This window comes from Anopheles marshallii, chromosome 2, assembly GCF_943734725.1.
Source record: "Anopheles marshallii chromosome 2, idAnoMarsDA_429_01, whole genome shotgun sequence".
Lineage (NCBI taxonomy): Eukaryota > Metazoa > Arthropoda > Insecta > Diptera > Culicidae > Anopheles > Anopheles marshallii.
The window spans coordinates 75,067,801-75,094,221 of record NC_071326.1 but is presented as its reverse complement, the minus strand read 5'-3'; the positions used below and the strand labels follow the sequence as shown (position 1 = coordinate 75,094,221).

Here is a 26,421-nt window from a genome sequence, read left to right as displayed (position 1 = left end):
GCCTTCATGATGATCCTGCCGGTTGGAGTGGAGTAGGTCTGGGGCTGTGCATACGAGTGCCATAATGAGTCGGTTTGATGTATAAACTTCTTGCTCAGCATCGTCGAGTGGCAAGTTAGTCTTGCAAAAAACGATACATTTTAGTTGGTTGCATACATTAAGGCGTTTTGAGGTGAACGTAAAATTGGTCTAAGAACAAAAAGAATCCTTCTCTATCAATTGTCAATCAGTCTCACGATCTAAAACACCTATCGGTAAATCAACACCCACTCTCTCTTTTTTTGAGCCAGTTTTTGTATCCAGTTAGAAAATCTATCCGAGCTTTTCATTTAATCCAGTTCGAAAATCTGGCTTCAATTGAATTTTTAAACCAAAAAGGGATTCTCGTTTTTGTTTCAAACGTTCGGCCGCAGACTTTGGTTTTGAATGATTTATCGTTCTACTCGACAGCGATAAATTGTCTTCACTATTTTGCTGCTTGTTGCCCTCTCTCTTTCGCTTCTATTGCTCTTAAACTACACTGTCCGGAGGCGGATCTAGTTTTTTTGTTCTCTCGTTTCCTGCATTCCACCTCCAAAACGTCACTTAATAGTCAGCAAACCGAACAGTATGCAAATTCAGTATGCCACCCGTAGGGGGAAAAAAACGACCAATAAGGATACACTGTGTGCCGACCACCGATTTGTACCGGGGCGCCGTGGGAAAACGGTGACAGCCTTGTCCTCTCCAAAAGGGATGGAAGAAAAGGTAGAAGAACAAACCGGCATAAAGAGTTGGAGTAGGATTTTGATGAAACTATTCTACCGAGTACGACACTAGGCACGCAAAAGCACGGAGCCACGGATTTTGCATCCTGATCCAACCGGTGCGGCCCCGTGCTTTTATGGGACCAGTGGAGAAGAGTTATGGATTGTAAACGAGTGAAGATTGGCCCTGGTTTGCGCCGGTTTGGGGATGGTTTCACCAAACGGTCCGGACTCACCTTGAGCGGTAAGAGGCCGCATTGTTTCAAGTAGTTTTTGGGGATGAGTTGACGAGTGGCCTGTCCGTTACAAGCGAACCGAGGACAGTGTTGTGCTGGTCGACCGAAATGCTACCCTGGTGCATACTTGGGCGAGTGAAATGTTTTATAATTCCATTCGAAACTGGGTACGACCTCACTGTCCTTGAGCTGGTGTGGCATATTTTAATCATTTTTTTATGTCTACCATAAATAAACGTGGCCCCATGGCATCCCAGTGCCATTGATTCATGTGTCTGGGTAAGTGAGTAATGAATCCTCAATAAAGAGTCAAATGCTAAGACGTAGTCAGTCGAACAATTCATGAATCGCTAAAGATTTATAAATCTTCCAAGATTTTCCAAAAATGTTTTAGCGTTCGTAATGCTCGTTAACAAATTTATTATTCAGCAGGTTGATAACACGATATGATTCTTTGATGACGAACCTTACGCACACCAATACATTCACAAAAAGGTTGCAAATGACAAAAATTAGAGCAGAGCTTGAATCATCTAAGCGCATCTAGTGGAGTTTTTTCCAAATAAATTGGATTTTTTCTAAGATTTTAATGTGGCTGATCATAATTGTTAAATTATTAACGAAAGTAAATACAAATATTGGTAACAATAAAATGCTTCAAGAGTTTATATAAGAAGATGTAAGAAAATATTGAATTTATCTTAAACAAACAAAATTAACTTTAATTATGGATTTATGGACAAAATTACGGAATTTAAAGAAAATATAGAATAAATTGAGTCCCAAAAGAACCAATAGAATATTCTAGAGTCTTGAAATAGTAACTCAGTGTCACTCGTTCAGTGTTGAAAGATACATTTCCATTAACGCATCTGAATCGGATTCGTCCAAAAATAGTCAAATTATTGTAAAATTCAAATTGAACAATTTTCTCACAGAATAGTAAAAATATTTCCTTTTTTGGTAAAAAAAAATAGCCTGCACAATCCTGCCTAACAGCCAAACCAATTAAAGCACCAAGCTCATGCTGAGCTCCAAAATCCGGTTCCAAACTCGTCACTGCAGCACTCGGAAAACCCGTCGACAGGGAAACACTATCTTTTTGATCCTTTCCCAAACGTGAAAAGGGGGCGCCTGACCGTTCCTAGCCCGCGTTAAAGCTGGTTGGAGCGAAATTTATTACCTTCCGGCAAACCGTGGTACCGTGGCTGTTTGGCACGGGCACAGATCTCCGGAATTCGCCTCGCAGCCAGCAAACAAAAGCAACACACACACAAAAGGACATTTTTAAACAAAAGCCCGGTCCCTGGTTTGTCATTGGTAGGGGGCTGGATTGTGTACCGGAGCACAAACAATGCGGCTCAGCGAAACGTGGAGACAGTCGGTTAAGTGGAAATTGTGGGGGAAAAAAAACATATACCACGAACCGGCACATTCGTACAAAAACCGAACCCCCGGAAAAGTTTAAAATGACCCCCGTGAGAAGCGTTGTACAGGGGTGGGTTTTCGGTCATCCGTACCATCCCCTATCCCCGGCCCGGCCCAGTCGGAATCGGATGGATTTCTTCATCACCAGCCATCGGCTAATGGTCGGCACCTATTCGCTTTTGCTTATGTTTTATTCAATGCGTTCAACCTTTTGTGAACCGAACCGAATGCAAGAATGTTAAGGTCGAGGGTTGCATTGGCTACCTTGCGCAAGATAACAACAAAAGCCATAAAACCGTTCCAAACCCGAAGGAGGGGAGGTGGGGTCCAGTGTTTTTTGTTCGACGGCACTTCGTTATCGTGGCAGTTGTTGTCTGTTTTGCTTTTGTTTACTCCACGCCTTTTACGACCTTCTGCTGTCTGGTGCCTATAAATGGGTTGGAAGAAAGACGAATCCCATCCATGCGGTGGTTTGTGTACAGCGACACTACGCGAGCCTTTCTTGGGACGTCGCAACGTTCCGATGAAAGCGCGTTGACAACTTGTTCTTTTAACCTTCGCGTCATATTCAGTTTACGTCAACTTGCATATGCTTTCCATCTATTCTTTTAATGTGTCTCTCTCTTTCTCTCTCTATCGCTCCCTTGGACAACATCCCGCGCGGACCGGGAATTTTAGTTCCCAGCCACAGCCACTTTGGTTACTATTTTTAGTGCAGCAGTGGACGTGAAGCCCATGAGAATAAATGAATGTCCGCCTTTTTTTTTTTTCGTTCGCGGACAGAATTTTATCTGCAAGGGAAGTTGGGGCTACCCTTTCGGAATAGTGTGCTGCACGACAGCCCTTCATGTACTCGTGCCAACCGCCGAAGAACAGCCGATTTTCTGTGGTTTTCACTGATTTTGTGGTTGGCCGCCGCTGTGGTTAAAACCTTTTAGCTAGTCAAGCATCGGTGCCTTTGACCAGACGAGCGAATCTATAATGGCATTAATTAGGCCACAACTTCCACCACCTCCATTTTGTGGCGGACATTAGGACTTACCCATTTTTCCTTAGGAAATGACAATAAAATCAAACACAAAAAAAAGTAAACGAACAACTACTAAAACCATACTTCCGTCATGTTCCAATGATTGCACACCATTCCTAGGCCTGAACCTATTCGAGACGACCTTCCGGTATGGAAGCTAATTGGATGTAAATAATTTAAACCCAACGAACAAGCATCGACATGCACGCATGCATGTGCACTCGATTGCTGCCATTTCAATGCCGACAGGGACGATCCATCCCTAATTTGCGTTGCTCCAACAGGCGTTGCGCTCAATTGATTGTACAAACGAAATAAATGCCTGCCATTTACTCGCCGTTGCGACCGGCCCAGTGTACGGTGATAGTCACAAGCATTTACCGAGTGTCCACTCGATGTCCCCGGACGCGGACATCTGTTTGATCTGCATAACTACCCCGGGAATGGGGAATTATTCGATTGCTCCCGTTAATTAAGTGGCAGGATGGCGAATTGTACGACGGGATGCATATTTCATTTTGTGTCTTTATTTATGAATATCTCATTTACGGGGCATGAATTCATGACGGTAGTGGAGTGACTAAAAAGTGGCGAAAAATTCGGGCAAAAAAGTTTGCTGGAGGTTATTTCTTTATCTTCAATTACCTACCCCTATAATGCTAGGGAGCATGAGAAAGAAAAAAGGAGCGAACGAAAATGATAAAATATACGTTTTGTTTGTTCATAACAAATGTATAATTATTTCGAATTAAAAAAGAAACTTGTCCCATTAAAGTGTTTAAGGCATCGTCAAACGACAGCAAATTTCTATCGTTGATATTCAGAACTCACTGTATCCAGTTCTCAAAACTTACGACGCCTTACATCGTGGAAAGCAATTGACATCAACTGCTGTTACGCAAATACAGAATGTAAGAATTTGATGATAAGTTGGGTATTAGTTGGGTTCCCTTTTTTTGCTTTAGTTACTTCAACAAAAATCCCAGGAACATAGCGTATCTAACTGCAACACAGATATCAGTTATTAAACATGCCATAGCAAGGATTCCCCCCATATCAAGAACAGAATGTCTTGTAAATTAAAGTTTCATTTCTCCAACAAAAAATTGACCTTTCAGCTTGTGGACCAACGTCTATAGAGTAATGCGATCTCGTAAAAACCAAGGTTCGCACGAATACCTTGAATTCCAATAAAACAATCAAGTGTTCTTGGTTATGTATTGGTGAGATGTTCTTTGAAGAATGCTGTACTGTGCATATACACGAGCAGGACATCGTGTATATGCACCTGACGCTTCACAATCATGATATTTTCCATTGTTTTTCCAAGAGTTTCAAGAACCCTTCTGCTGAAGCACTTGTATATTCTACCTCACCTAATTTTGGGTGAAATTTTCAGGACATTTAGCTTCGTCTTCATAGGCCTTAGGAAAAATTACTTTAAATTTCATTTCTAAAACTTGTTAAGTTCAGTTTCAATTAAATGTTTACGCGATACGAACGGCTAAATGAATGCTGTCGTCTAAAAGTATTTTATATTACTATATTTTTCTTATGATCAATTTAATTTTTCCTTTGAATAAATTTTTCACTTCTGTGACACATTTACAGAAATTTCATACAAAAAGGTAATACTTTTACTCCCATTTTAAAGTCTTAATAAAAGTCTCTTTGCTTTATGGAATCATGTTTTTGTGAGTGTGTGTGTGTTTTTTTTTCAAACGTGACGTCCATTTCTGCACGTTAATGTTTGCCTTATCTCGTGATGCGTAAAACAAAGCGAACTGCGCCGGGTAAACACATGCACCGGACGCACTCGCTGCACCTTTGCCGGCATCGAACCGAAACGAACATTTCTATTCGGTAAAACTCCAGCGTCCACTGTCGGGAAAAATGGCACAGTGCACCAGCATTCGACTGACACATCGAAAATATCAAACAGCATTTCACTCAATACACCACGTGCCAAACCGTGTACCTGTTTCCTGCCAAAGAAAAACCAACAGAATTGCAAACACAGGGCGTTCGGTGTGTATGACCAACAACCACCGTTCGTGGCACGCACGTGCCATTTTTCCGCATCCGGTTAGAAGGATGCTATCCGTCGGTTAGATGCATACACATGAACAAATAACATGCTCTCGTTGATCGTTGCCGTACCGCCCCATTGCAGGGGGGAGGGAACGCTTTGGTTCTGCTGGGAAAACTCCTGGGAAATTGTAGCATCGTATTATCCTGTGACCTGATTCACAAGCAGTTCAAACGATGTCGCTCGGACCACGAATGACGATGTTTCATCAATCCGGCAACGTTCCTTCGACACGTGCAGCTGACGGAAAGCGGCCTTAACCACACTCGGGTTGGTGCTACCCTCCCGAGACAGATAGGACATGATAAAACACATCTCCCTCTGTGACTCTGTCACTCTGTGCCTTGGCAACTCCATTACTCCGTCTGATTTATGCGCTCACGACATCACCTTCCTCTAACTTGCACCGTGATTAGTGTTGAGTATGTCGAAAAGTTCAAACGAGCCGTGCCGGATTGTCATGTTCGGCCTTCTTATCCCATTCTCATTAGCCCGGAACACGAGTGCTCTCTGGCTGTTGAGCTTTCACGAAAAGATAAAAATCTAATTCTATTCCAGTAACGTTAGACTGCACGGGGATGGTTAGGGTCCAATCCACCCCATGAAGGGGACTCCCATCGCTCGGGGTCAAGGGCGTACAAAATTGGAAAACTTTTGTCAGGTTATATCTTCAGAAAACTTCACCACACACTGACGCGCACACAAAATCGGGTACCACACCGATGGGGAATAAGCGAACAGAAAAAGAGCAACTTGTGTAAATGTGAAAATATTGCTCTCAATTAGGGACACGTACACGGTGGAAACCATTGTCGGAATGTCCATACTACGGGTGCCTACCGGGTGTCGTAATCCACCGCCGGGCCAGAGATGTAAATTGTTTGGCAAAGTATCATTATTCGTCCCGGTAACACACCGGTCAACAATATTTCAAACCACATGACGAATGATTTCGTGTAACTTTCTCCAACAGATGCAAGTGAAAGTTGCTGGTAGAATACATGTGATGGAATGCTGGAGCGTATATGAACGGAACAGAATGAACATGTGTGAATTGAATATTACGAACTTTCAGGCCACTTGCCACATAGCACTTTACGGCCATTTATTTTTGAGAGATAAATGAAAATGCTGAAGTAAGAGTTGGTTTTCGAAATACACAGCACTTTTTCACATGCATTTCACATCGCGTATAGGTCAATTTTTCTCTAAATGTTTTATGCATTTCTACATTTTATAGATACTATACCATATTATACTAACACTAACACATGAATAGCTGATGATATTATGATTATAATTAGCAGCGCCGGGTTTTCACATGATAGGACCAGTCCAAAATCCCATCCGGACCAAACCTCCGTACGCAGGACTGTCTATCCGGTTACGGGTAAATAAAGTCAAAGAAATACCAAACTGGTAGACCCTACACCTAATGAGGTCGTTGTAAATACAAAGAATAAGAAGAAAAAGATTATAATAGACGTTGCCAGGACGACTGTCTGGTAGCTGCGAATCCTTTTATTTTATCGACATATGAACGTCCCGGTGGTCCTGTGCGACGGATTGCCTATCCAGTTACGGGTAAATAAGTAAGCCCCTTGAAGTTGTAGAAACAACAAAGAAGAAGAGGAAATCTTCTGAGAGTTATGTCACCGAATACTAATATTTTTATGCTAAGTAATACACTACTAACTTACACTTACGACACATAATTGCAGCCATTTAGGCGCCATGAAATCTTACCAGCAATGTCCATATAGTCTGATAATTGGATATTGGATCTATTACTTTGGTTTTTCGATAATGTTTTGAAAATATCGCTTTAAATGCTAAAAAATATGAGTAAATAAGTATGTTGATTCTTAAACTATCAGGTATACACGATATTGCATCCGAATTAAACATTTGCGAAAATTTTCGAAATGCGCGAATCTCCGCGATGTGCTATAATATAATAGCATATCTCAGGGACTGCCAAAAAATAATCAATTATAGCTTTATCACATACAAATTAAGCAATTAAGAAAATAAGTAAAGAAAAATAATAACAAAATACTAAAAGCGAATTAATACAAACGACATGGAAATGAACAAGCTGAAGAAAAAATGAAGCTTTCAAACTTTGTTCGAAAACATCACTCAATTATTTGTATATTTTTTCCACCCTAAACAATGTAAACCAATGCTAGTCCGGCCGAAACTTTCAGAATGCCGTTCCCAAAAGCATTCTTCTCCCATCCAGGAAAACATCGTGCAATTGGCATTCTTTGCAGCAAAAGTTTACATCCGCACAGAATAAGCTATTAAATGAACCTCGTCCGCGTTGGTACGCAATCGGCAATCTAACAACCTCGCAACAACTCGGAACAGCTCGTAAAATCCTTTTCATCCGCTCAACAATCGGTCCAGAATTTATGTTAGCCTTGGACCCCGAAACCAACGGTAGCACATAACTCTCTCGGCCGAGGGTTATTTGGCACAGTCGTTTTCTTCCGCAAAAGTAAACACTCGTTTATTGGTTCCTCAAACAGATAGCACTTAAGGACAAGCTGCCTCGCTCGTTACCCCGGCAAAGAGCGACGGGGTGGTAGTTCGGTAACAATAGGGAGTTTTGTTTGATAAAAATAAAAAAAAAAACAAAAAATAAATAAACTCGGCGCACCTAACGAATGAACGGGAGGCCAAAAGAAGCTGAAGCATTTCGAATCACATAACTCAACCCAAGCAAACGCGTACATACCGCTCGGTTTCGAAGAAAACGAAAGAAAGAAGCGAACAAAACACTAATAGAAAGTAAACTATTTCCTCTCAATTCCACTGCATTTCCGCCCGGTCGCTCATCTGCTTGTCCCCACTCACCGTACCGGTTCCGCAATGCTCGATCGAATGCGAACGATTTCGATACGATCGTAAATAAGAAAGATAATCGTAGACAGGCCAAACACACACACACACACACACACAAACAAGGCACTCGCTGCGAAAAGTTCCATCTGTACGAGTCGAACCTTCGCAACCCGCCCAGATGGCCCACGTTCCGTGCAGGTTCAGCTGGGTGTGGGCCAAAAAATGCTACTTGGCAGCACTAGTCCAACAAAAACTGCAAACCGACTATAACTCGACGGTAAAAATCCCAAGCTAAAGACCCGTATCGGTGCTGGGATCTGTCGCCATTTTTTTTTTTGTTTATTTCGCTATCGTCCGACACTTGTGCCAGCTTTGGCGAGAACGATAGCATTTCACCGCAGACAGACATGTTTCAAAAATAAAAACCCATCCGTACCGATAACGATAGTGATCCCAGATGGATATGTTCGAACGGGCTCTCGGGTGTCATGCAATGGATTGGGCAAGGCTTACTTTGTTAAAATCTAAATTCAATTTAAATGAATGTGTAGCTGTTTGCTATCATTTTCTATCCGGCGTTCAATACAACGTATAACGCAGTTTCTTGCTTCACTCGACATAATCTGACAAGAATTCGACAACCCATTTGGTTGGTCAAAAAAAAAAAACATCGGCTCCCCATTACCCAGCAGTGGTCCTTTGCTGCGTAACCTTGGGCAGAAAAATCAATGCATCGTTATATCGTTGATCGCAAAGTTTATTGCTGGCCAAGCCCTTCGATTCCATTTAGTGCCCGTGGTGATACGACAGTCGGCACTGATATTGATTTTATGGAACGAAAGCATCGTTAAGTGTAGCGCAGAAGAAAATAATAAAATATAATTAAATTACTTGCTTTACAATACCGATAAGCGTAGCTTATTTTATGAAAACAATATTTATAAATAAGAGAAAAATAATTTATTGAATGAACGTACAAATGAATCAAAATTAGCAATTTATGGAATTTGTATTCAAATGAACCATTATTGTGCTATAAATACACCCTTCTTTTATACAAACTCTTTTATAGCACTTCAACTACCTCCATAAATAAATGAAAGAATCGTTAAATATTAATTTGATTTGAAATGAAAATTTGATTTCAATTTCTTGCTTTTTCTGAACAAAATCGAAGCAAATGAAATTTTGAATGAACAATTCATAGGAATCAATTTAGCGCTATAAAGCTTCCTATTAAATTAAAATAAAGAATTCTTTAGCTCAACATTAAAAAAACCCAAAATATAATTAAATTACAGGCAGTACTCGTGATACGCTATTAAAGCGTACTGCTATAACCCGGAACAAATGCGCGTATCTCGAATATCCGCGTAAGTAGAATCCGGGAAGCGACTTTTTTGAAGAATACATTAAAATAAATTAAAATCAAGTTTTTAATATGAGAAAAAAATATATTTTCGACCAATTTTACACCTTTTTGCTTAGATTTTGTGCTATAAACTAACCAAATTTTACAAAACCGCGTATCTCTGGGACTACCTGTACTTACTTTGGATAGTTTATGAATAGTAAATCAGAATGATAACAAATAAATTTTTGAATGAACAATACTGTGCTATAAAATTACCCCTTTACAATTGACTGCTGGAAGCAATCAAACATGTAATAATTTAACAAACTCAATCGACTACCAAAACATGTCCCCCCCCCACTCCACCTTCCCAAAAACGTGTGGGAAACCCAAATTTTCCGAAACACACCTGAACCCGTAAACCGTGACCTTTCGGGGTTTGTAGAAATGGACAGGGATTCACTTGACAGCTTCGATTATTTACGTCCATCAAGCGACCCTGGGATCGTGTAGTTAGCTGCACGAAACTTTCGACCTACCGGGCAGCCATAGCGCGTACCATTGCTCCAACCGAACCGAATGGGCGTTATGGCTGGGCCTAAATATACAGCCCGCCAAATGTCGGAAGTAGTGAAGCTTCCTGGTTAACAAACGTCACATAATCAGCGTCCTTCGGTGTGTGCCTATCTGGGTGGCTGGGAGTAGTGAATGGAGGGTACATAATTTAATACCAACCGGCAGCATAACAAGCGTGCACGTAACCGACGCCATTAGGCTATTTTTGTATGTGTTTTCTCTCCCATCGCGCCAAACCGATCGGTATGGATTCGTGATGATACCATCGATATAAATGACACTAAATAAGCTGCCATTTATACATAATTGAATCATTTTTATATCATTTATGCTTGTATTTACACTATTTATAAAAATAATAATTAAATATTCTCTTTTTGAAAATTCTCTTCGATAAAATTCCCATCAAAAGCATAATTTTAATCATCATAATCCATCCATTTTAATGCGTGGGGAAAAATGATTTATGCTCACATCTCGACGAGATGCACATACCGTGAAGATCCATACACACACACACATACATCATGGCGCAATTCGCAACGATACGCTTTCATCTTTCCTGAGCGTTGCAAAAGAAAAGACCGATGACGTGGCGCGTGGGAAATTTGTAGATGAAAAATTATGCCTCTCCGATGGGAAAGGTGGCCAGAGTGAAGCGAATGGAAAGAAAACTCCTGATTCCGGCCGCCAGCAAGAAAAAAAAACGGGTCAGCGAAATGATGCTTGATGGAGGCCTTCAACCATGATGAGTAGCACATTTGCTTGATTCCGGTAAAGCCCCGTGATTAATCTTGATTTTTCCCTAACCTCCGCAAAAAAAGAGGGTGAAAAAAAAAACAATAAACATTACGCAAGCTTTGGTGCACGATCTGTTCACCGGAAGTATTGCAGCATTATGAAAGGAAGAAAAAAAAATAGTATCATTTATATTATTTTCGTGAGCGAACGATTTGTGTCACGCGGGAAAATATAGGATTTATAAACGTATGCGATACCCATAAACCATTATCGATTCCTGGAGGAAGGAAAAAAAAACCAACCTTCCATTAAATCCTTTCCGCGGCAAAGCTTCGATCGATTCAGTACGGCCCAATCTGGGTCATCTTTCTCTCTCTCTCTCGCTCGTTAGCGCACACAAAGGGTTCAAATCAAGGTAGCCTACAGGATTACAGCATGAAAATATCACAAACAGAACGAAACCTCCACTTTAACGCGCCCGAGTCCCTCCCGAATTCGTCAAATAATGCTGTGGCTAAAAATATCCCCGGAAAAAAAACCCATCAACAACCTGTGACCCGAAAACTGAGGCCCGAAACTTGTAACTGCAAAAAAAGGTTACAGGATGAGAAAAAAAAAGAAACGAATGACCACGATATTGACTGTATCGTGCGGGGTGGACAAAGGAGCCCGTGTAAGCCCCGTACAAACCCACAACAACATCAACAACGGAACAGGCGATCCGCATCATATTTTATGGATCACCGGAGAGTAGACACGAACCGTAAAATCCCGCATGTGGAATGAATTTTCACAAATCCATCCACAGCGGTGCAGCTTCCGGGCGCTCTTTCGCGCGACCCCTTATGTACGCGGGACACCACCCACCATGTACATGAAACGTAACGACCGGTAGCAGCACAACCAAAACCAAAAAAGTAAATAACAATCTACGAAAACAGGTAACAAAACAACAGCTACAAGGGACAAAGTTTCGTACGCAAGTTTTGCCACATCCATTTAAGGGTGGTGTGTGTGTGTGTGTGTGTGTGTGTGTTATCCGATGTATGTAAGGTACGGTCAAACATATTTTGAGGCTGGTTCCCTAATTTTTTTACCATCCAAATCCCCCCCCTGCTGCAAAAGTGGTCGAAGAAGCGAAATGTTTCCTTCGCTTTAACGAAAATGGAACGCGAAGAAACATGGATGATTTTCGAAATTTTCAAAGTAACGCAGACAACTTCAATCCGCAACAAAAAAAAAACACCCCAACACAGCAACGAATTTGTGCGCCATACCAGGAACGATCATCCTCGTGTACCTGCCGGTTGGGGTAAACAAAATTCGGAAATTTTCTTTATTGAATTTCCCTCCGTTTTCGCATCCCCGCATCGTCACAGCAGGAAGATCAAATCTTCTGCATTCCATCAAAACTTGTTTCTTTACGCCGCCTGGTACCCGGGCCCGGCTGGCGAACCTGGTGAAAATATTAACACACAGTTGCGTCACAACCTGATGAAACTCGGTACAAAAGTTTGTGTACCGGTGTGTGTATATGTGTGATCTGTCGATTGAAACCGAAAAAGAAACGAAAAATCAGGTTCGTTTTACCGACGACGTGTCCACGAAATGTGGGTACATTTTTGCAACCAATTCAAACTTGCACGGTTGCTAATATATTGCGGCGATGGGAGACGGCAGTCGATTAGCATTTCGATCGGATGATTTTATCCCGCATCCACGGCGACAGACGGGCGCATCAGCAACGGTGCGGGGCAGAGAAGGGAAGTATTTGAAATGCAAATCAAGCCCTCCGGTGCTGGGTAGTTGCAGTACGTGTTTAGTGCAACACTTTTGCTGGCACGGTACAAAATTGCAAAACACACCGGAACCTAATCGGGGAATATGCCGTGCCAGGCCAGATGCTCCCGTAGCTGCAACCCCGAGCTGCTGGTGAAAGCGAAATGAAGGATCACAGGAACAAAAAAAGTTCCTCAAAAACGAAAAAAAAATATATAACCAAGGCACCATTTTCGTTCATTAGCATACATGAATGTAATTAGTGTGTTTCCACTCTGCACAGTAAAGCTGCACGCGGACGGAGCTAGTTTAATTGGAATCAGTGATGAATTCATTAAATGCACACTTTGGAGAAGTTTTTTTTTGTTATGATTGGATCGGGAATGTGGAGCATATTAAGCCACCGTACAAAACTAATTATCGACTGGAAATTATCACTTCGACAAAGTGTTGCGAACTGTTGGCAGGTAGCAGTAAATAATTTAAAAACTACAGGTCCACATAAAGCTTAACCTCAACAGGCCGATGGAGCAAAAAATGCGGGAAAATCTGTGGATATTCATTCATCTGACTAGTATTTGCATCGTTTTTTCACCAAGATCAATATTCAGAGGTATTATGGAGCGTCAAACGTTTCACAAAAGCTTAATCTAGTGCCGTTGTGTTTTTGATAAACGTGAGAGCTTTCGATTTGACGTGTGATTACCGTATAAACTTCAAATTATTGACAACTCACTTCCCTTTACCTGCTGTTTCTGATTTTGATTTTTCTTTACGGGTTATTATGATTCTCTAGCGTTTAACAAATATAAAGACGTTTGAGGCGCGTGAGAGCTTTCCACTCGAGAAATGCATTTCGTTTAATCTTGGTACTCTCATCGATCTGATCTTATGAAGACTCGCATCTCTGGTGATAAGCCCCCTATCACCTGGCCTGTTATAGTTCTCAGGCGTCTAACAATTATTAAGACATTTGAAGCGCGATAACTATGAAATATAACAAAAAAAATTAAAGTTGAAAAAATCATTTCGTTTAATTTTGTTATTTTCATCGATCCAATCATGGGAGCAATCCTATCACTAACTCTGTGATGCTGCGCTAGATATTGTCATTCATTTTTTAACTAGACTGAAAAAAACTCTCAAAAAGAACTTGTATCAAGCTTAAAAAAAACACCACTAATTTACTATTTAGTCCCGCTAAAAGTGTTTAATTTTACATCCAATTGGTTGAGGGATGAAATCAGAATATGATGTTTTAATTCACGTTTGAAATGGGTCGTAAAGACAACAAGGAATATTCGGTCCGTCTGAAATTCTTGTCAGAAATTTCATGGGATCTTATCATTAGTCAAACGTTTTCCAATCGTCTTATAAAAATCAGACGTTTGGTACTTTTATATTATGGTTCCGTTGGTGTTTTTTCGTTTGACACTCCGCAGAGCTTTCAATTCGCTTCGAAAGCTTGATATAAAAATCGAATGTCAAAAATGTGCATTACTTGCACACATCAAAGGACTGTATTTGTAAAATAATATTTCAAAAATAGTTTAAAAAAATCTTTTTACTTTTTAACTGAGATCACATTAACAAAAAATCGTAGAACTGATATGCTTTCCGTTTGGATAGAATGGTTTCCATGAATTTTGTTTCGACAATTTACCTTATGATTCAATCGGCTTAGATTAAGTCATTATTTTTATGGGTACCTACAATATTAAAAGCTATTAAAACATTATGGTTTGACAACGTGATGTGAAAATTTCCTGCCAACCAAACAGCCCAATTGTCACCCTTTCGGTCGCATTGGTAACCTGTGCAGTAAAGTTGCTGCTCTCTCTGCAGCTCAAAATTTAATCATACACGCACACACACACTCATCACACATTCTAAATCCTCATCCCCGTCTACGTCTCGTGTGGGGACACGGCAGAGCAAGCAGAAATTTTTGTCACTTGCTCACCTGGGATCACGATCCGAGACGCTCGGGTGCTAACACGTAATAATTCTGCACACACCGTACCGCGTGTCCGCTCCCGGGAGACACATCTCTTCACGCATCAGACACCATTTGCAGCTAATGGCACTTTTGCCAAGGTGCAAGACGACTCTTTGCAGGTGTTGGTGGTGGATGCGGCCACGCGGCTCACTTTATTGGCAAATTTTACGTGCCTGTAATGCTATTTTAACACACTGAAAATACCGGTGCGAACATTATTGAAAAATGTTTCTCATACGATGAGCAGTAAAACAAAGCGCTATCCTTAAACCGGTTGCTCCCGGCGGGAAGTGATTGTTCGTGTTTCGGCACCGGCACATCCCACGTATGAACAGTCGAGCGTTGATGACGCTAATGGCGGAACAGTAACGACCCTAAATGTGTCTCTTCTGCGTGTGTGGAGAACGAAACGCACGGTGCACACTGGTAACGACCTAAAACGAATGGTTCCAGGGTGCCAGTTGATGTACAATACACAAATCATAATTTATACACCTTAAGCTGAGCTCCTCCAAAACGGTGCCATTTTCGTTTGCTGGTTTCTGCAAAAGCGTCATCAATCCACGCGCTATCATAAACACAGCGAAACCACGGCAATGTCCACCCGAACCCCGAGTTAGGTCAGGTAGGTGCACACAGCCCACAGCACCCAACTCCGAGCAGCATGAATGCACATTCAATATTTATTTGTTTACATGTCCAATGCGTTGGAAAAAGGGACTTTGCAAAGCAAACAGTACGAGAAATCGGTCCGATACCGCAACAACCGTAGGAAGCAAAATTTGGAACTTGCATGATTTATTGCTATCGAAACCGAAATGCCATACGCACCCCAGTTGTGGGAGTGAAAGTCCTTGCCGATATCAATACCCCTGCGAACCTTAGTGAAGTTTGCTCTAATTTGAAAAGTTTGCCGCAAAGCTTTCCACGTTCGATTGGCAAAAGGCCGAAAGGTGAAGCTAAAGATAACACACATCAACTGCTGAAATAATACGAGCGTGTTCGAAGCTAGGGAGTAAATTGGAAAAAGGTTCATTTTGTGCAAATTAATAAGCTTAAGAAGCTTCTTTTTTCTTTATCGGCACAACAACATCAAGAGGTCTAGAGGCCTGTCAATTCTGGCTTTCTTAGACTTTATTTACCCGTACACGGGTAGTCAGTCCTGCGTACGGTACGGATGGGATTTTGGACCGGTCCTGTCGTGTGACCGACGTCGCTACCGATACACCATCGGGCTACTTAAGAAATTTACAGTTGGTTATTCAATAATTTACAACGCTTTATTCCATACATGCGGGACACTCAACTGACATCAATTTAAACTACATGCAGGAATTTCGAGGTCTAATAAGATAGTTGAGACCATTTTTGGATTCTTTTCCAGTTTAAGTAGTACATTTAGAGATTATTGATAGGTAGTGCCATGAGTAATGCCATGAGTTACAGAGCAAATTCAAGTGTTCAAGTCACCTAAGTGAGCGAAAGTAGTTGAGTTCTCAGTGAGGTAGCTATTTTTCAAGCTTTTGCCAATTCTTGATATAAAGCTTATCCGAATTGACTTATTGGCTTATCACAATTCTTCCTCAGTATTGTTCTTCCAATCTTACTTCCATGCTCTCTTATGCAGTCAGAGTTACAAGAAGCTTTCTAAGATAAATGAAGTCTAATTTTAGAGAATAGAATTCGATTCGAATTCGAAATAGAAGATCTAATCTCTAGAAAGGATAAATTACCGTAGCTAGCAAGACCTTTGCGACGGACATCCTGGGAACTCGAGTTAACTCACCAAAAATCTGATCACAACCACGCTGAACACTTATAACTTAACTCATCAACGTGAAAAAAAAACTTTCATAGCTCACTTAAATGAGCTGAGTGACTCACTCCACAGTTCCCAAACATTCCCACTTGAAAACCCTGTAACTATTCAATAATAAAAAATTCCTCACATAAAAGCAAATGGTATGATTGTTTTAAAAGAATGATCTACAATGGTATGGAATAAATCTGGCTTAAATTGCAAATACCTAACACAATAGTGTTGCCAAAGTGCTTTTTTCTCTGTGCAGTAAGCGTAAAAGCAAACAATAAACCCTGCAGAAGCGTACCAGCGCTCATTGTTAGCACAACAGGGCCTCATTAAACGGTCCGTACTTTATTTAACGCCACGTTTCAATTGTTTTGCTTGCCCGCCTACTTGCCCATTTCCACCGAAAATGGCTGCCTACGCACGATGAGTGTATGCAATATTTAATCATGATTTCCCGCGCTATCTTTACAGTCGAGGCGGCAGCCACAAAGATCCAGGCAGCGTTCCGTGGTCACCAAGTGCGCAGAGAAATGAAGCAAGGAGACGGTGTTACTGGAGCCGAGGGTCAGCAGAAGCAGGACCAGCAGACGGAACGGGAACCGACCAAGGAAGAGCTGGAGGCCGAATTCGACCCGAACGACCAAGGTAAGGGACGGATGGGGAGGGGGAAGGGGGGACCCTGTAGTTCTTCCCTACGATCGTTAAGGAAGGTAGAGAATGTGGATAATTTTATCACGTAAATACACAGTCCGTTATTTTTGGGCACGGCCAGCTGGGGAATGATCGGGCGGGTAGCTTCAATTGAATGGTTAAATAATTATAAGGGCAACAACCGCTCTCGAACGTTTATCGCTGGGGATAGGAATCGATACTGCTTACATTTCCATTTCATTACGATAACGCTAGTATTTTATTCTATTTTATCACCTCAAAGCATTTCCGACACAATCAGCTTATTTTTAGCCAGAGTGATAGAAATAATGGAGTATCAATAAAATGGGGGGATTGATAAATTCGAGGCTATTTAAAGCAAGAAATACACCTCAAGTTGGAAATTAACTTCGCTTGAAACCCATAAAACTGCTCGTGAAATATGAAACGTTCAATTTGTCGTGTTTAAAATGAGATTTTAATTACTCGCTTACACCAATTAATGAATTATGATGATTAATTATACAGTGCGTACCATAAATTTACGCTGACAGCTGGTTTTTATTCAACAAAAACATTATGTTCCGGTAACTTATAAAGACACAAAATAGACGAATCTATCAACTAGTCTGGTGATTCAATGCAATAGTCGGCCACACTTATTAACTCGTTTTGGTAGACATTAGAAAAGAACAGTTACATAAAAATTGCAACTTCCATTTTCATAGTGTAAATTTTGCACATTAAGCTCAGAAACCTAGGAGTTGATTACAAAAATCACGTATCTGCGGATTTACGTTAAGTATTTATTTAGTAATTCAGAAAAATTGATAATAAAAATGGATAAGTTTGAGATATCTCCACGGTCTACCTTGAACGTTTATCTTGGTAAAATACCTGTATTGAAAAAAAAACCACATCAACCTCACAGGAATGTTATAAGAAGGTTGCCATATACAAGGATATCTAAAAAAATATCTAAGAAACCTCGAGATTCCTCAACACTTGTATTTAGAACAAATTCTATCATGATTCTATATGTTTTTTTTTTTTCTATATGCAAACGGTTTTTTGTAACTGTACGTATAATAAAATTACAGAAAGGAGCTCGCGACCGTATGTGCAATCATAAAATATTGTAGATACATATGAAAATAAGAAAAGACGAATAAAAAATACGTTGTTTTGTACTTACTAGAACAACATTTTAAATTAACTCTGAAGATTTTTATTTCCTTTAAAAAAAAACAGACACTCTTATACTTATGAGACGCACCGTATATAGTGAGACGTACTCTGTTCAATTAAAAAGGGACAACATATTCATCCAGCACGATTTGTACAGGTTAATTTGTCATTCACCCGCGCCTGGTACGTGTGATTATACAGCCCTCTACAGCATTAAAAATGCAACCACATCCCAGCAACCATTGCAGAACCTGCCACTGTCCTGACCACATAATTACGATGTAGCACCGTACGGCTCACTTGCACGAGGTTGCTCACTGTGTCTTCTTCCCTCGCTCGGTCCTCCACGGCTCTCGGAAAAAATTGACCAAACCCGTGTTTGTTTTCTCCGGAACTCTGTTTGTATACGGCTATGACAGCGAGTACACAGTATCACACGCGCGGTAGAATATTAATTAAAATTGATATCCTCCATTAAGGATAATTGGGTGAAAGACGAGATCGCCGGGCCAGAACGACCCAAACAGCCAGCTCAAACCGCCATCGTGCCGTTGCGAAAAATGAACGCTAATGGTCGTTCTGCAGCGTTGCAAAAGAACGAAAACTGCCAAGTGTTGTGGCATCCGGTCGATCGGGCGCATCACTTCTGCTCAAACTTACTTCACCCGCGGCACATCCGGACGCACATCCTGCGCGAAGTTTGGTGCTGAGATTGTGCACAACCACCTGCATCTGCTACCTTTGCCGGACCGTACCGGTGGTGGATTAGTTGTTGGGGATGCTGCGAATGGGGCCCCAGCGGCATGCCCGTTTCGGTCGTTTTGAAACAAAGAACGCAATGAAGAACAACAATACAAGGCGCTCCTTCTAGCCAAGGGCTCACGGGTTTGTACTGACCCGAATGGTGGCGAAGTTTCGGCCACGGTCGAATGGAGCCTTGCACCGTGGATGGTGGATGGCGAGGGTTTTATTGTTTCTTTCCACCCACACGATGCCAATTTAGCGCAATATTTCGCCACATTCTATGGCCCAACGACGTTTCCCTTTGGCCTGCGGGCACACATTGCAAGGCAGGCCGAGTAGGCGGTGATGATGGGAGTACCAAAAGCAGGGAGGGAGGTTTTTTTTCTCGTGTTTGTACGTCGTCCCAAACGGATCGCCATGGGTCAGGTGATCCGCAGGATTTTTTTTTCTTCTTTTGCCATGGAACCCTTCGATGGAGGGAGTAATAAAAGTGAAAAAAGAAAGATTATTCAACCCGTTTCGGGCACAACTTTTTCACCCGATGGAATTGCCCTTTTTTTGCGGATGAACCGAAAGGTACACGATTTAATGTGCCTGTCCCAACCAATTACGCGTGCCACCGTTCATGCTTTCGGCGGTGCAAAAGCGTCAAAAGTATCGAAAAGAAGTCTTTCTTTTTCCTTTCACTATTCTTGTACTGTTTTTTATGTTATTTAGGTATCAAGCGAAACGATCTCCATTTTGGGCTGAATGTCGGTATGAAGAATTCCTCCCTAATCCGCACATAACTAAACCCAAGTATTGAATGCCATAGCACAACCGCAGGGTAGTTGGTAGATGTCTAAAAATCCCAAACCATGACTTCACATTCGATCCACAATAACAGATACACGATGAGTATAATGACTTAAGGGAAGATCGTTAGCTTAAATATAGCGCCCTCGTTATGCTCTCCCACGAATTTCCCGAAGAAAACGGAACGATGCAGCGTTATTTGAGACTCTGGCAGGCACTTTCTTCCCTCCACCATGCTTATAATCCGTGCTCCCAACGCCGACCGGGAAGATAAAAGAACGGAAGCCTAAAATGGCCAATCAGTTGCACACTAATTGGCAATTTTGATTCCGCTGCTTGAACCGCTCACACAGAACCACTTCATCGTAAAGCGAATTGCCAAATGGAAGACATCAATTTTTAATGAAGTATCTGATGGTGGAAGCCTGTCTGTGCTGTAGTTTTGATTTATGTATTTACCATTCTTCTAAAATGCCTTTGAATTTAGCGAAATTAGTAAAATATTTTAAAACGGAACCTTATAAATGTGGCAATTTGACATTTATAAGCTCTACAAATGTTTAACGCTAAACTGATGCATCGCGTACACAATGGAACTCTGCTTACCGTGCAACAACGTAATCAATTGTTGCTTCAAGTCGTTGATAATACTTTTCACAATGCACAATTTATTCACCTCCCATTTCAATGAGCTGGTCTTAGAAAGCATACCCAACTTTCTACCTGTAAGCTCTAACTCCCCGAAAAATCCACACAAACCCAGAACAGGATAACGATAAATGTTCACCCGGAACGAGTCGCAAACCGTCCACAGCCGGTGGTTTCGCTGTTGCACAAAGTTGCCGTTGGACGCTTTAAGCAGTGCAGACGACGCGCACCTCACAACCCCCGTTGCACTCGGTCACAGATGCACTTGCGAACGTAAAACACGACGCAGCAATTCGCTACGTCCACGAAATTGCAACCCTAACCACCATTAATAAATTGGTTTCTCCGACTGTCGGCAGCTCACTTTTCGTTCGCAGGTTGGCAGCAGCGGCAAGACGAAAGAAGTGCGAGTGAAGGTATGGTACCGGTTGCCATAAGATCAGCTTCCAGGACCGTTTTCTCGCTCGAGACTCGAGGGAAGAAACTTTATCCTTTCCGAACAGCAAGAAACCCCGTCAGAACCTCAAACTGCACCGAACGAGGTGAAAAGTATTGTCGGGGGGGGCGCCATTCGGGCAAACACTTCTTCCCCGAGTACTGGGCGTTATCTGCCGCACAATACTTATCTGCTCATTGTCAGCAGTGAAGAAAGCTCTTCTTCGCACGGCAATATCGCTGTAGCAATATCGGAACACAATACCCTCATGTAGCCTTTCAAAAACGAACGGCACTAGCAACGAATTGTAGCAATTGTGTGCGGGATACCGGTGCCGATACCGAGGCGCAAACGACGGGAAGAGCTTTCGCAACAAAGAAAAGTGCCGGTTTCAGTGGCTAAATAACCGCACGCCAACTACACACACCGTACCGATGCGTGAGATCGGTTTGTGCATGCGATGGTGCGCTCAGAATGTGGCTGCCACTGCACTTCTCGATGCACCGAGTGATACGGATGGGAAACAAAACAGATAACAGGGATGAATGAATAACATGCTTCTAATTTTCCGCAAAACAGTCGCTTGGCAACATGTGGGTGTCAGGTGTCGAGCATCCTTTGGTTAAACCAACGAGGATTTCTACACATTTGACGTACTTCATCACACCGAACCGAGCAATCGTTCGTTAGGGTTTTTATCCCTGAATTTATTTTTCTTGTATGGCTTTACAATGGTTGACTGTTTGAGCCTTTAATTGCCTGTTTGTAGTGAAGTCTTGCATACACAGGTCTGGATAGGCACGACAACACCGAGCATGTTTGCTGTGGCTTGCAATCATGAAATGACTACTTAACGTCCAGTAAACCCGAAATGATCAATAGTTTATAACCACGGTAAAACAGATAATCTAACGTTAACATATGTACAGATCTGCAAACGTGAACTCGGACACCTCTTTATTGCCCTTTTGGCAGATATTAGTTTCGTTACCCATCCATACGAAATAAATAATTCAATATGTTGTTCTCTGCTTATCGTTTGCAAATTCGAATATTTGTTGTTTCGATACACTACCAACTACCAATAATGTATTTTGTTTTAACCTCAGACCCCATATATTTATTGCAGAGGGTTGAGAATACGGCAGAATGTTCGGTAATCTTAGGACAGTTATAAAATAGAAACAACCAAATAAGTATCGTCCCTTTAAAATTGTGATATTCTTGGAATATATCTCACCCTTTACATCACTTATCATGACTTGTTTTAACATATTCTGTCTATGCCACCTTCAGCAACATGGCTGCAAATGACTGGATAATGATATCTGGTTCAATAACTTGCTACCTGTCTATCGCACCTAAACAGCTTTGAACCATATTCCGATAAAGATACCTAGTTCTAGAAATAAAATCAATAATTCATCATCTTTGTCTACAAAGGTTTTCGTGAGCCTCAAGCCTTAAATTGTTGTTAGATTAGTTATTAATCACATCTTTGGAAGATACTAGCTGTAACGGTGACAGAGATCCAGAACTCTATCGTATATCGTTGCTTTTAATATTTAAATAGCGTCAAACTATCATCGTCTGTTAATGATTTTGCCCAGAATTCTTATATTTTATTCCACCAAATAATAAAATACTTCTAAGAACATTGAATTGGGACTGACAGGGTACAGTTATGACATATGATCTATAGACGCCATTGAGCAATGATTTGTAACATGTAAAAGGCAGGGAAGCAAACAAAAGAAGAAAGTGTGGTGAACATGGGAAAGGTTCCAAAAGTATATCTTTAAAATAAAAACTCTGAAATAAATGCGAATTTACACTTTTGTGTATGATTAAAAGACGACCCTGTAGCACATAAAATCACATAAGATGAAATTTGAATCCACAATTAAAGCACAGTAATTCGGAAAAAATATTTCACCGCACCTTACTGTGACCATTTGGTAAACGAATTTTAAACTTGTTTCAATAGAAAAACAAGTCCGAACAACTGTCCGGCTTTACGTGTGATCCACTGTATATGCCAAATGTTTCATTTGTTTCTCTTTCCCCTCGAGACAACTTTGCATCTGCGTGTGTTTATCTTACCTGTTTAAAAATTAGACAAATTTGATTGTCGCACACATTTTGTCTCGTTTGCGGTTTTTTTTTTACTTGCTCCCACTGGCATACAATATAACCGTAAGAATTGGAACGTACAAGTGAGAAAATTGTACCACCAAACGTGCCTAACAGCACGCAGTACAAACAGTAACGTCTAGTGTACCGGGCTGGTATTAAAGGAACTTTCAACTGTGAGCTCTTTGTTTTCCTTTCAACAATAGCCACTTAAAAGTCAGAACTGCACTCTGCCTTCATCGCATCGAAGGGGCAAAAAAAAACACACACTCACGCTTTTCCTCACGCTGCAATCCACCAGACCAGTGAATTCTTGCCTTCGGCTCACCTCCGCACAGCCACCACCGGTACCGCAACCCGGTAGACATTTTCGGCCAATGTTTTCATTTCATTATTCGCCACGAATTTGTGCACTTTTGTGGCACTTTCCTTCCTCCCACGTTCGGGGTGGTGGTATAAGAAAATTGTATATGGCCACACACATATGGATACGGCGGCTCGAAACTTCCCGACTTTTTTTTATCCATTCCACACGTCGCTCGGTTGCTATGTTGCCGTTGCTAGTGTGGACTGCTCATGTTTATTTTCTCAATGTCCTTCTGCCCACACACGTATGGTTGCTGCGAATGAGTTGTTCCGTTTCTCATTTCCCGTGCGCAGAGCGCAGTCTGCTGGAGGGCATTCTGTGTAGCATGGGCCATTGTTTTGATTGAGCTTCTTAAATAATCCTAAGCAGCTTAGTAAATGATATTAATAGCTGGCAGTGGAGTACCGCATTTGAATGTGGCAGCAGCAGCAAAAAAAAAACAAACATCTCCCCCCAGACACTCGGTTCAATGTGGGCGTGTCAGTCTTTTGAAAGCTTTTTGATATATGCTTGCTGGGGAAAAAAAGCCACGCTTGTGATTTTGATTCCACATTTGATTAAATGATGAAAAACGACCACAAGCGAATTTCGGCAACACCCGGAGGATAAACCAAACATTCAATCTCATTATCTGCAATTTTCATGAACATTCGTGTACATGAACTTTCAACATAACTTAAGTCGTTCTAAATTAAATTTTAATTCAATTCCTTACCGAAACACGATAGCTGTTGCTCACGCTTTATACTTTTGTATCGGAAAAAACCAACCTCACCAAATCACCAAATCGATTCGTGATTGGGTTTCGTGCATGGAATAGCTTAGTGTGGGTGTTTTATATCGGAGATAAATGGATAAGTTACTGAAACGCGATCAAATCTAAATCACCTTTATTGTGTGTACATTTCCCATCATGTGAATTATGTGCTCAGATTCAAGGTTTAATTTCTTTGGGGGTCGGTAATTGTGAAGATACCCTGCCTTACCATCCATAAAACAGTTGAAAACTTTAAGGTAAAGGGGGGAATAAAGGAGGTTTTTTAAGATTTTTTTAAAGATAGCTTCAAATTTATGGCGAAAAATGAAATACATACGTGTATTATGCCACTTTCCGGCTACAATTTGATTGGGAAACTCCTGAAGCAACCACATCAGGAGCATCGTGCCAACTCCGGAGGCAGCATCCAAATTGGCGGACATTATACAGACCTATTTTGTATTTTGTGATTATTTAACTGTCATCGTCCGTAGGGTTACTGTGAAAAACGAAAATATCATATTTTCAGACGCCAAATTATAATTAAAAAAGCTTGTCGACCTGTAACTTTTGTAACGGAATATCTCATGAAACTCGGGTGAAGTTTAGGATAAGATAGGCTCCCTAAATATGATTAAGTAATTGTGTTAAACGTCACTGAGTGTACCATCCCCTCAATAATTTACATTGTTAAAGGATCACTTATTAATATTGCTGGGGCATAAGTATCTGCACGTCGTACCATTCGCACAGATTGTTGTGTGTACGTGATGCGTACTAAATCATCGTAATCGCATACCTTTTTTTCCTGCTTTGCGATGAACAGTACCAGCCGAGGTAATGCTTCCGGTAATGTTATGCCTCCTTTGCAACCTTTGACCTTCGTACCTTCCGGTACCTTTCCTTGCCGACGGGAAGCGACAAAAACATGCTAATGGGCTACACACCGCCAGGACAGCGAACGGACCACGAATGCGAAGCGTTTATTTAAGCAAATTTATTTTCCACCCCACAACCTACCCGGTGGTTAAATCAACATACACACACACACACACACACACACACACACACACACACACACACGAAACATCCTTATTCGAGTGTATGCGAGTGTGTGTGTGTCTGTGAAACGAAAATCCGATCCATCAAATATCGACACAGCTGTTTTTTGGGACCATGCATGCTAATCATATCAACATCCGTTCGGGGGGTTTTTCGGAGTGGTACTACATTTGCTCGTAAAATATTCATTACCATTCAGCCCCTTCCGCTTTTTTTTATCACCCGAATGTATAAATGTTTATCATTTAATTCTCTGCTAAGTGGGATAGTAAAACTCTTACCCATTCCTGTGTATTAACGTAGCCCTTCACTATCATTAACAAACTTATTATCAACAAATGCGAATATCCTTGTCCGAAAAGGATTTTTTTTTAATAAGGTGGAAAAGTTTGCAAATGAGCTACCAATCCGCAAACAATTAATATCCTTCTCCTTCGTTATTGCTGGGGCCCAAGAATTAAATACAGCATTAAGAGTTGAAAAACTAACGATAAAAAAATAACCTCAACATTCCGCCGGTGGACAACAATCGGATCGGCGTCCCCGGGGAGTAAATTATCGTACCAACGAAAAGAAAAACAATTAACAGACTAACCCGGCGCGCAGAATAGATAATCACCATCACAAGCACCAACGCTCCCGGCCTTGCTTATTCGCGTCCGCAGCTTGGAACCTTTGGAATGAAGTGAATTAAAAACTTTTACCATCGCTCGAAGTATCGAAGGGCCGGGCAGGGGCCCCCAAACCAATGGGGGGTGTTTGGTGTCCATGTTTTTTTTTCCTGTGTAGCGATCAGAGTTCCAAAGATGGTTACCTTACAGTGCGGCAGTGTCAGTACGGCAAAATTCTTCCCCTTTACCTTCCGGCCGTGTCAGCCAAACGTGCCAAACGCCAAATGAAATATGATACTTGTCCTTCGGGTTTGACACTACCCGGGCTGCGATTGTTTCCGAGCGGTAAGTTTTTCGGCCAACCCCTTTCCCTATCACGTTGAAGCTTTGT

At 41.4% G+C, this 26,421-nt stretch overlaps 1 protein-coding gene across 1 annotated transcript in view; it reads left to right on the top strand.

Annotated features, from left to right (window-relative positions):
* The window catches only part of LOC128719004 (neuromodulin), a 64,856-nt gene that overhangs the window by 27,946 nt on the left and 10,489 nt on the right, over positions 1-26,421 (top strand). The window contains exon 2 of the mRNA XM_053812625.1: positions 17,110-17,283. Coding sequence (XP_053668600.1) covers positions 17,110-17,283 — 174 coding nt within the window. The remainder of the gene's footprint in view (positions 1-17,109; positions 17,284-26,421) is intronic.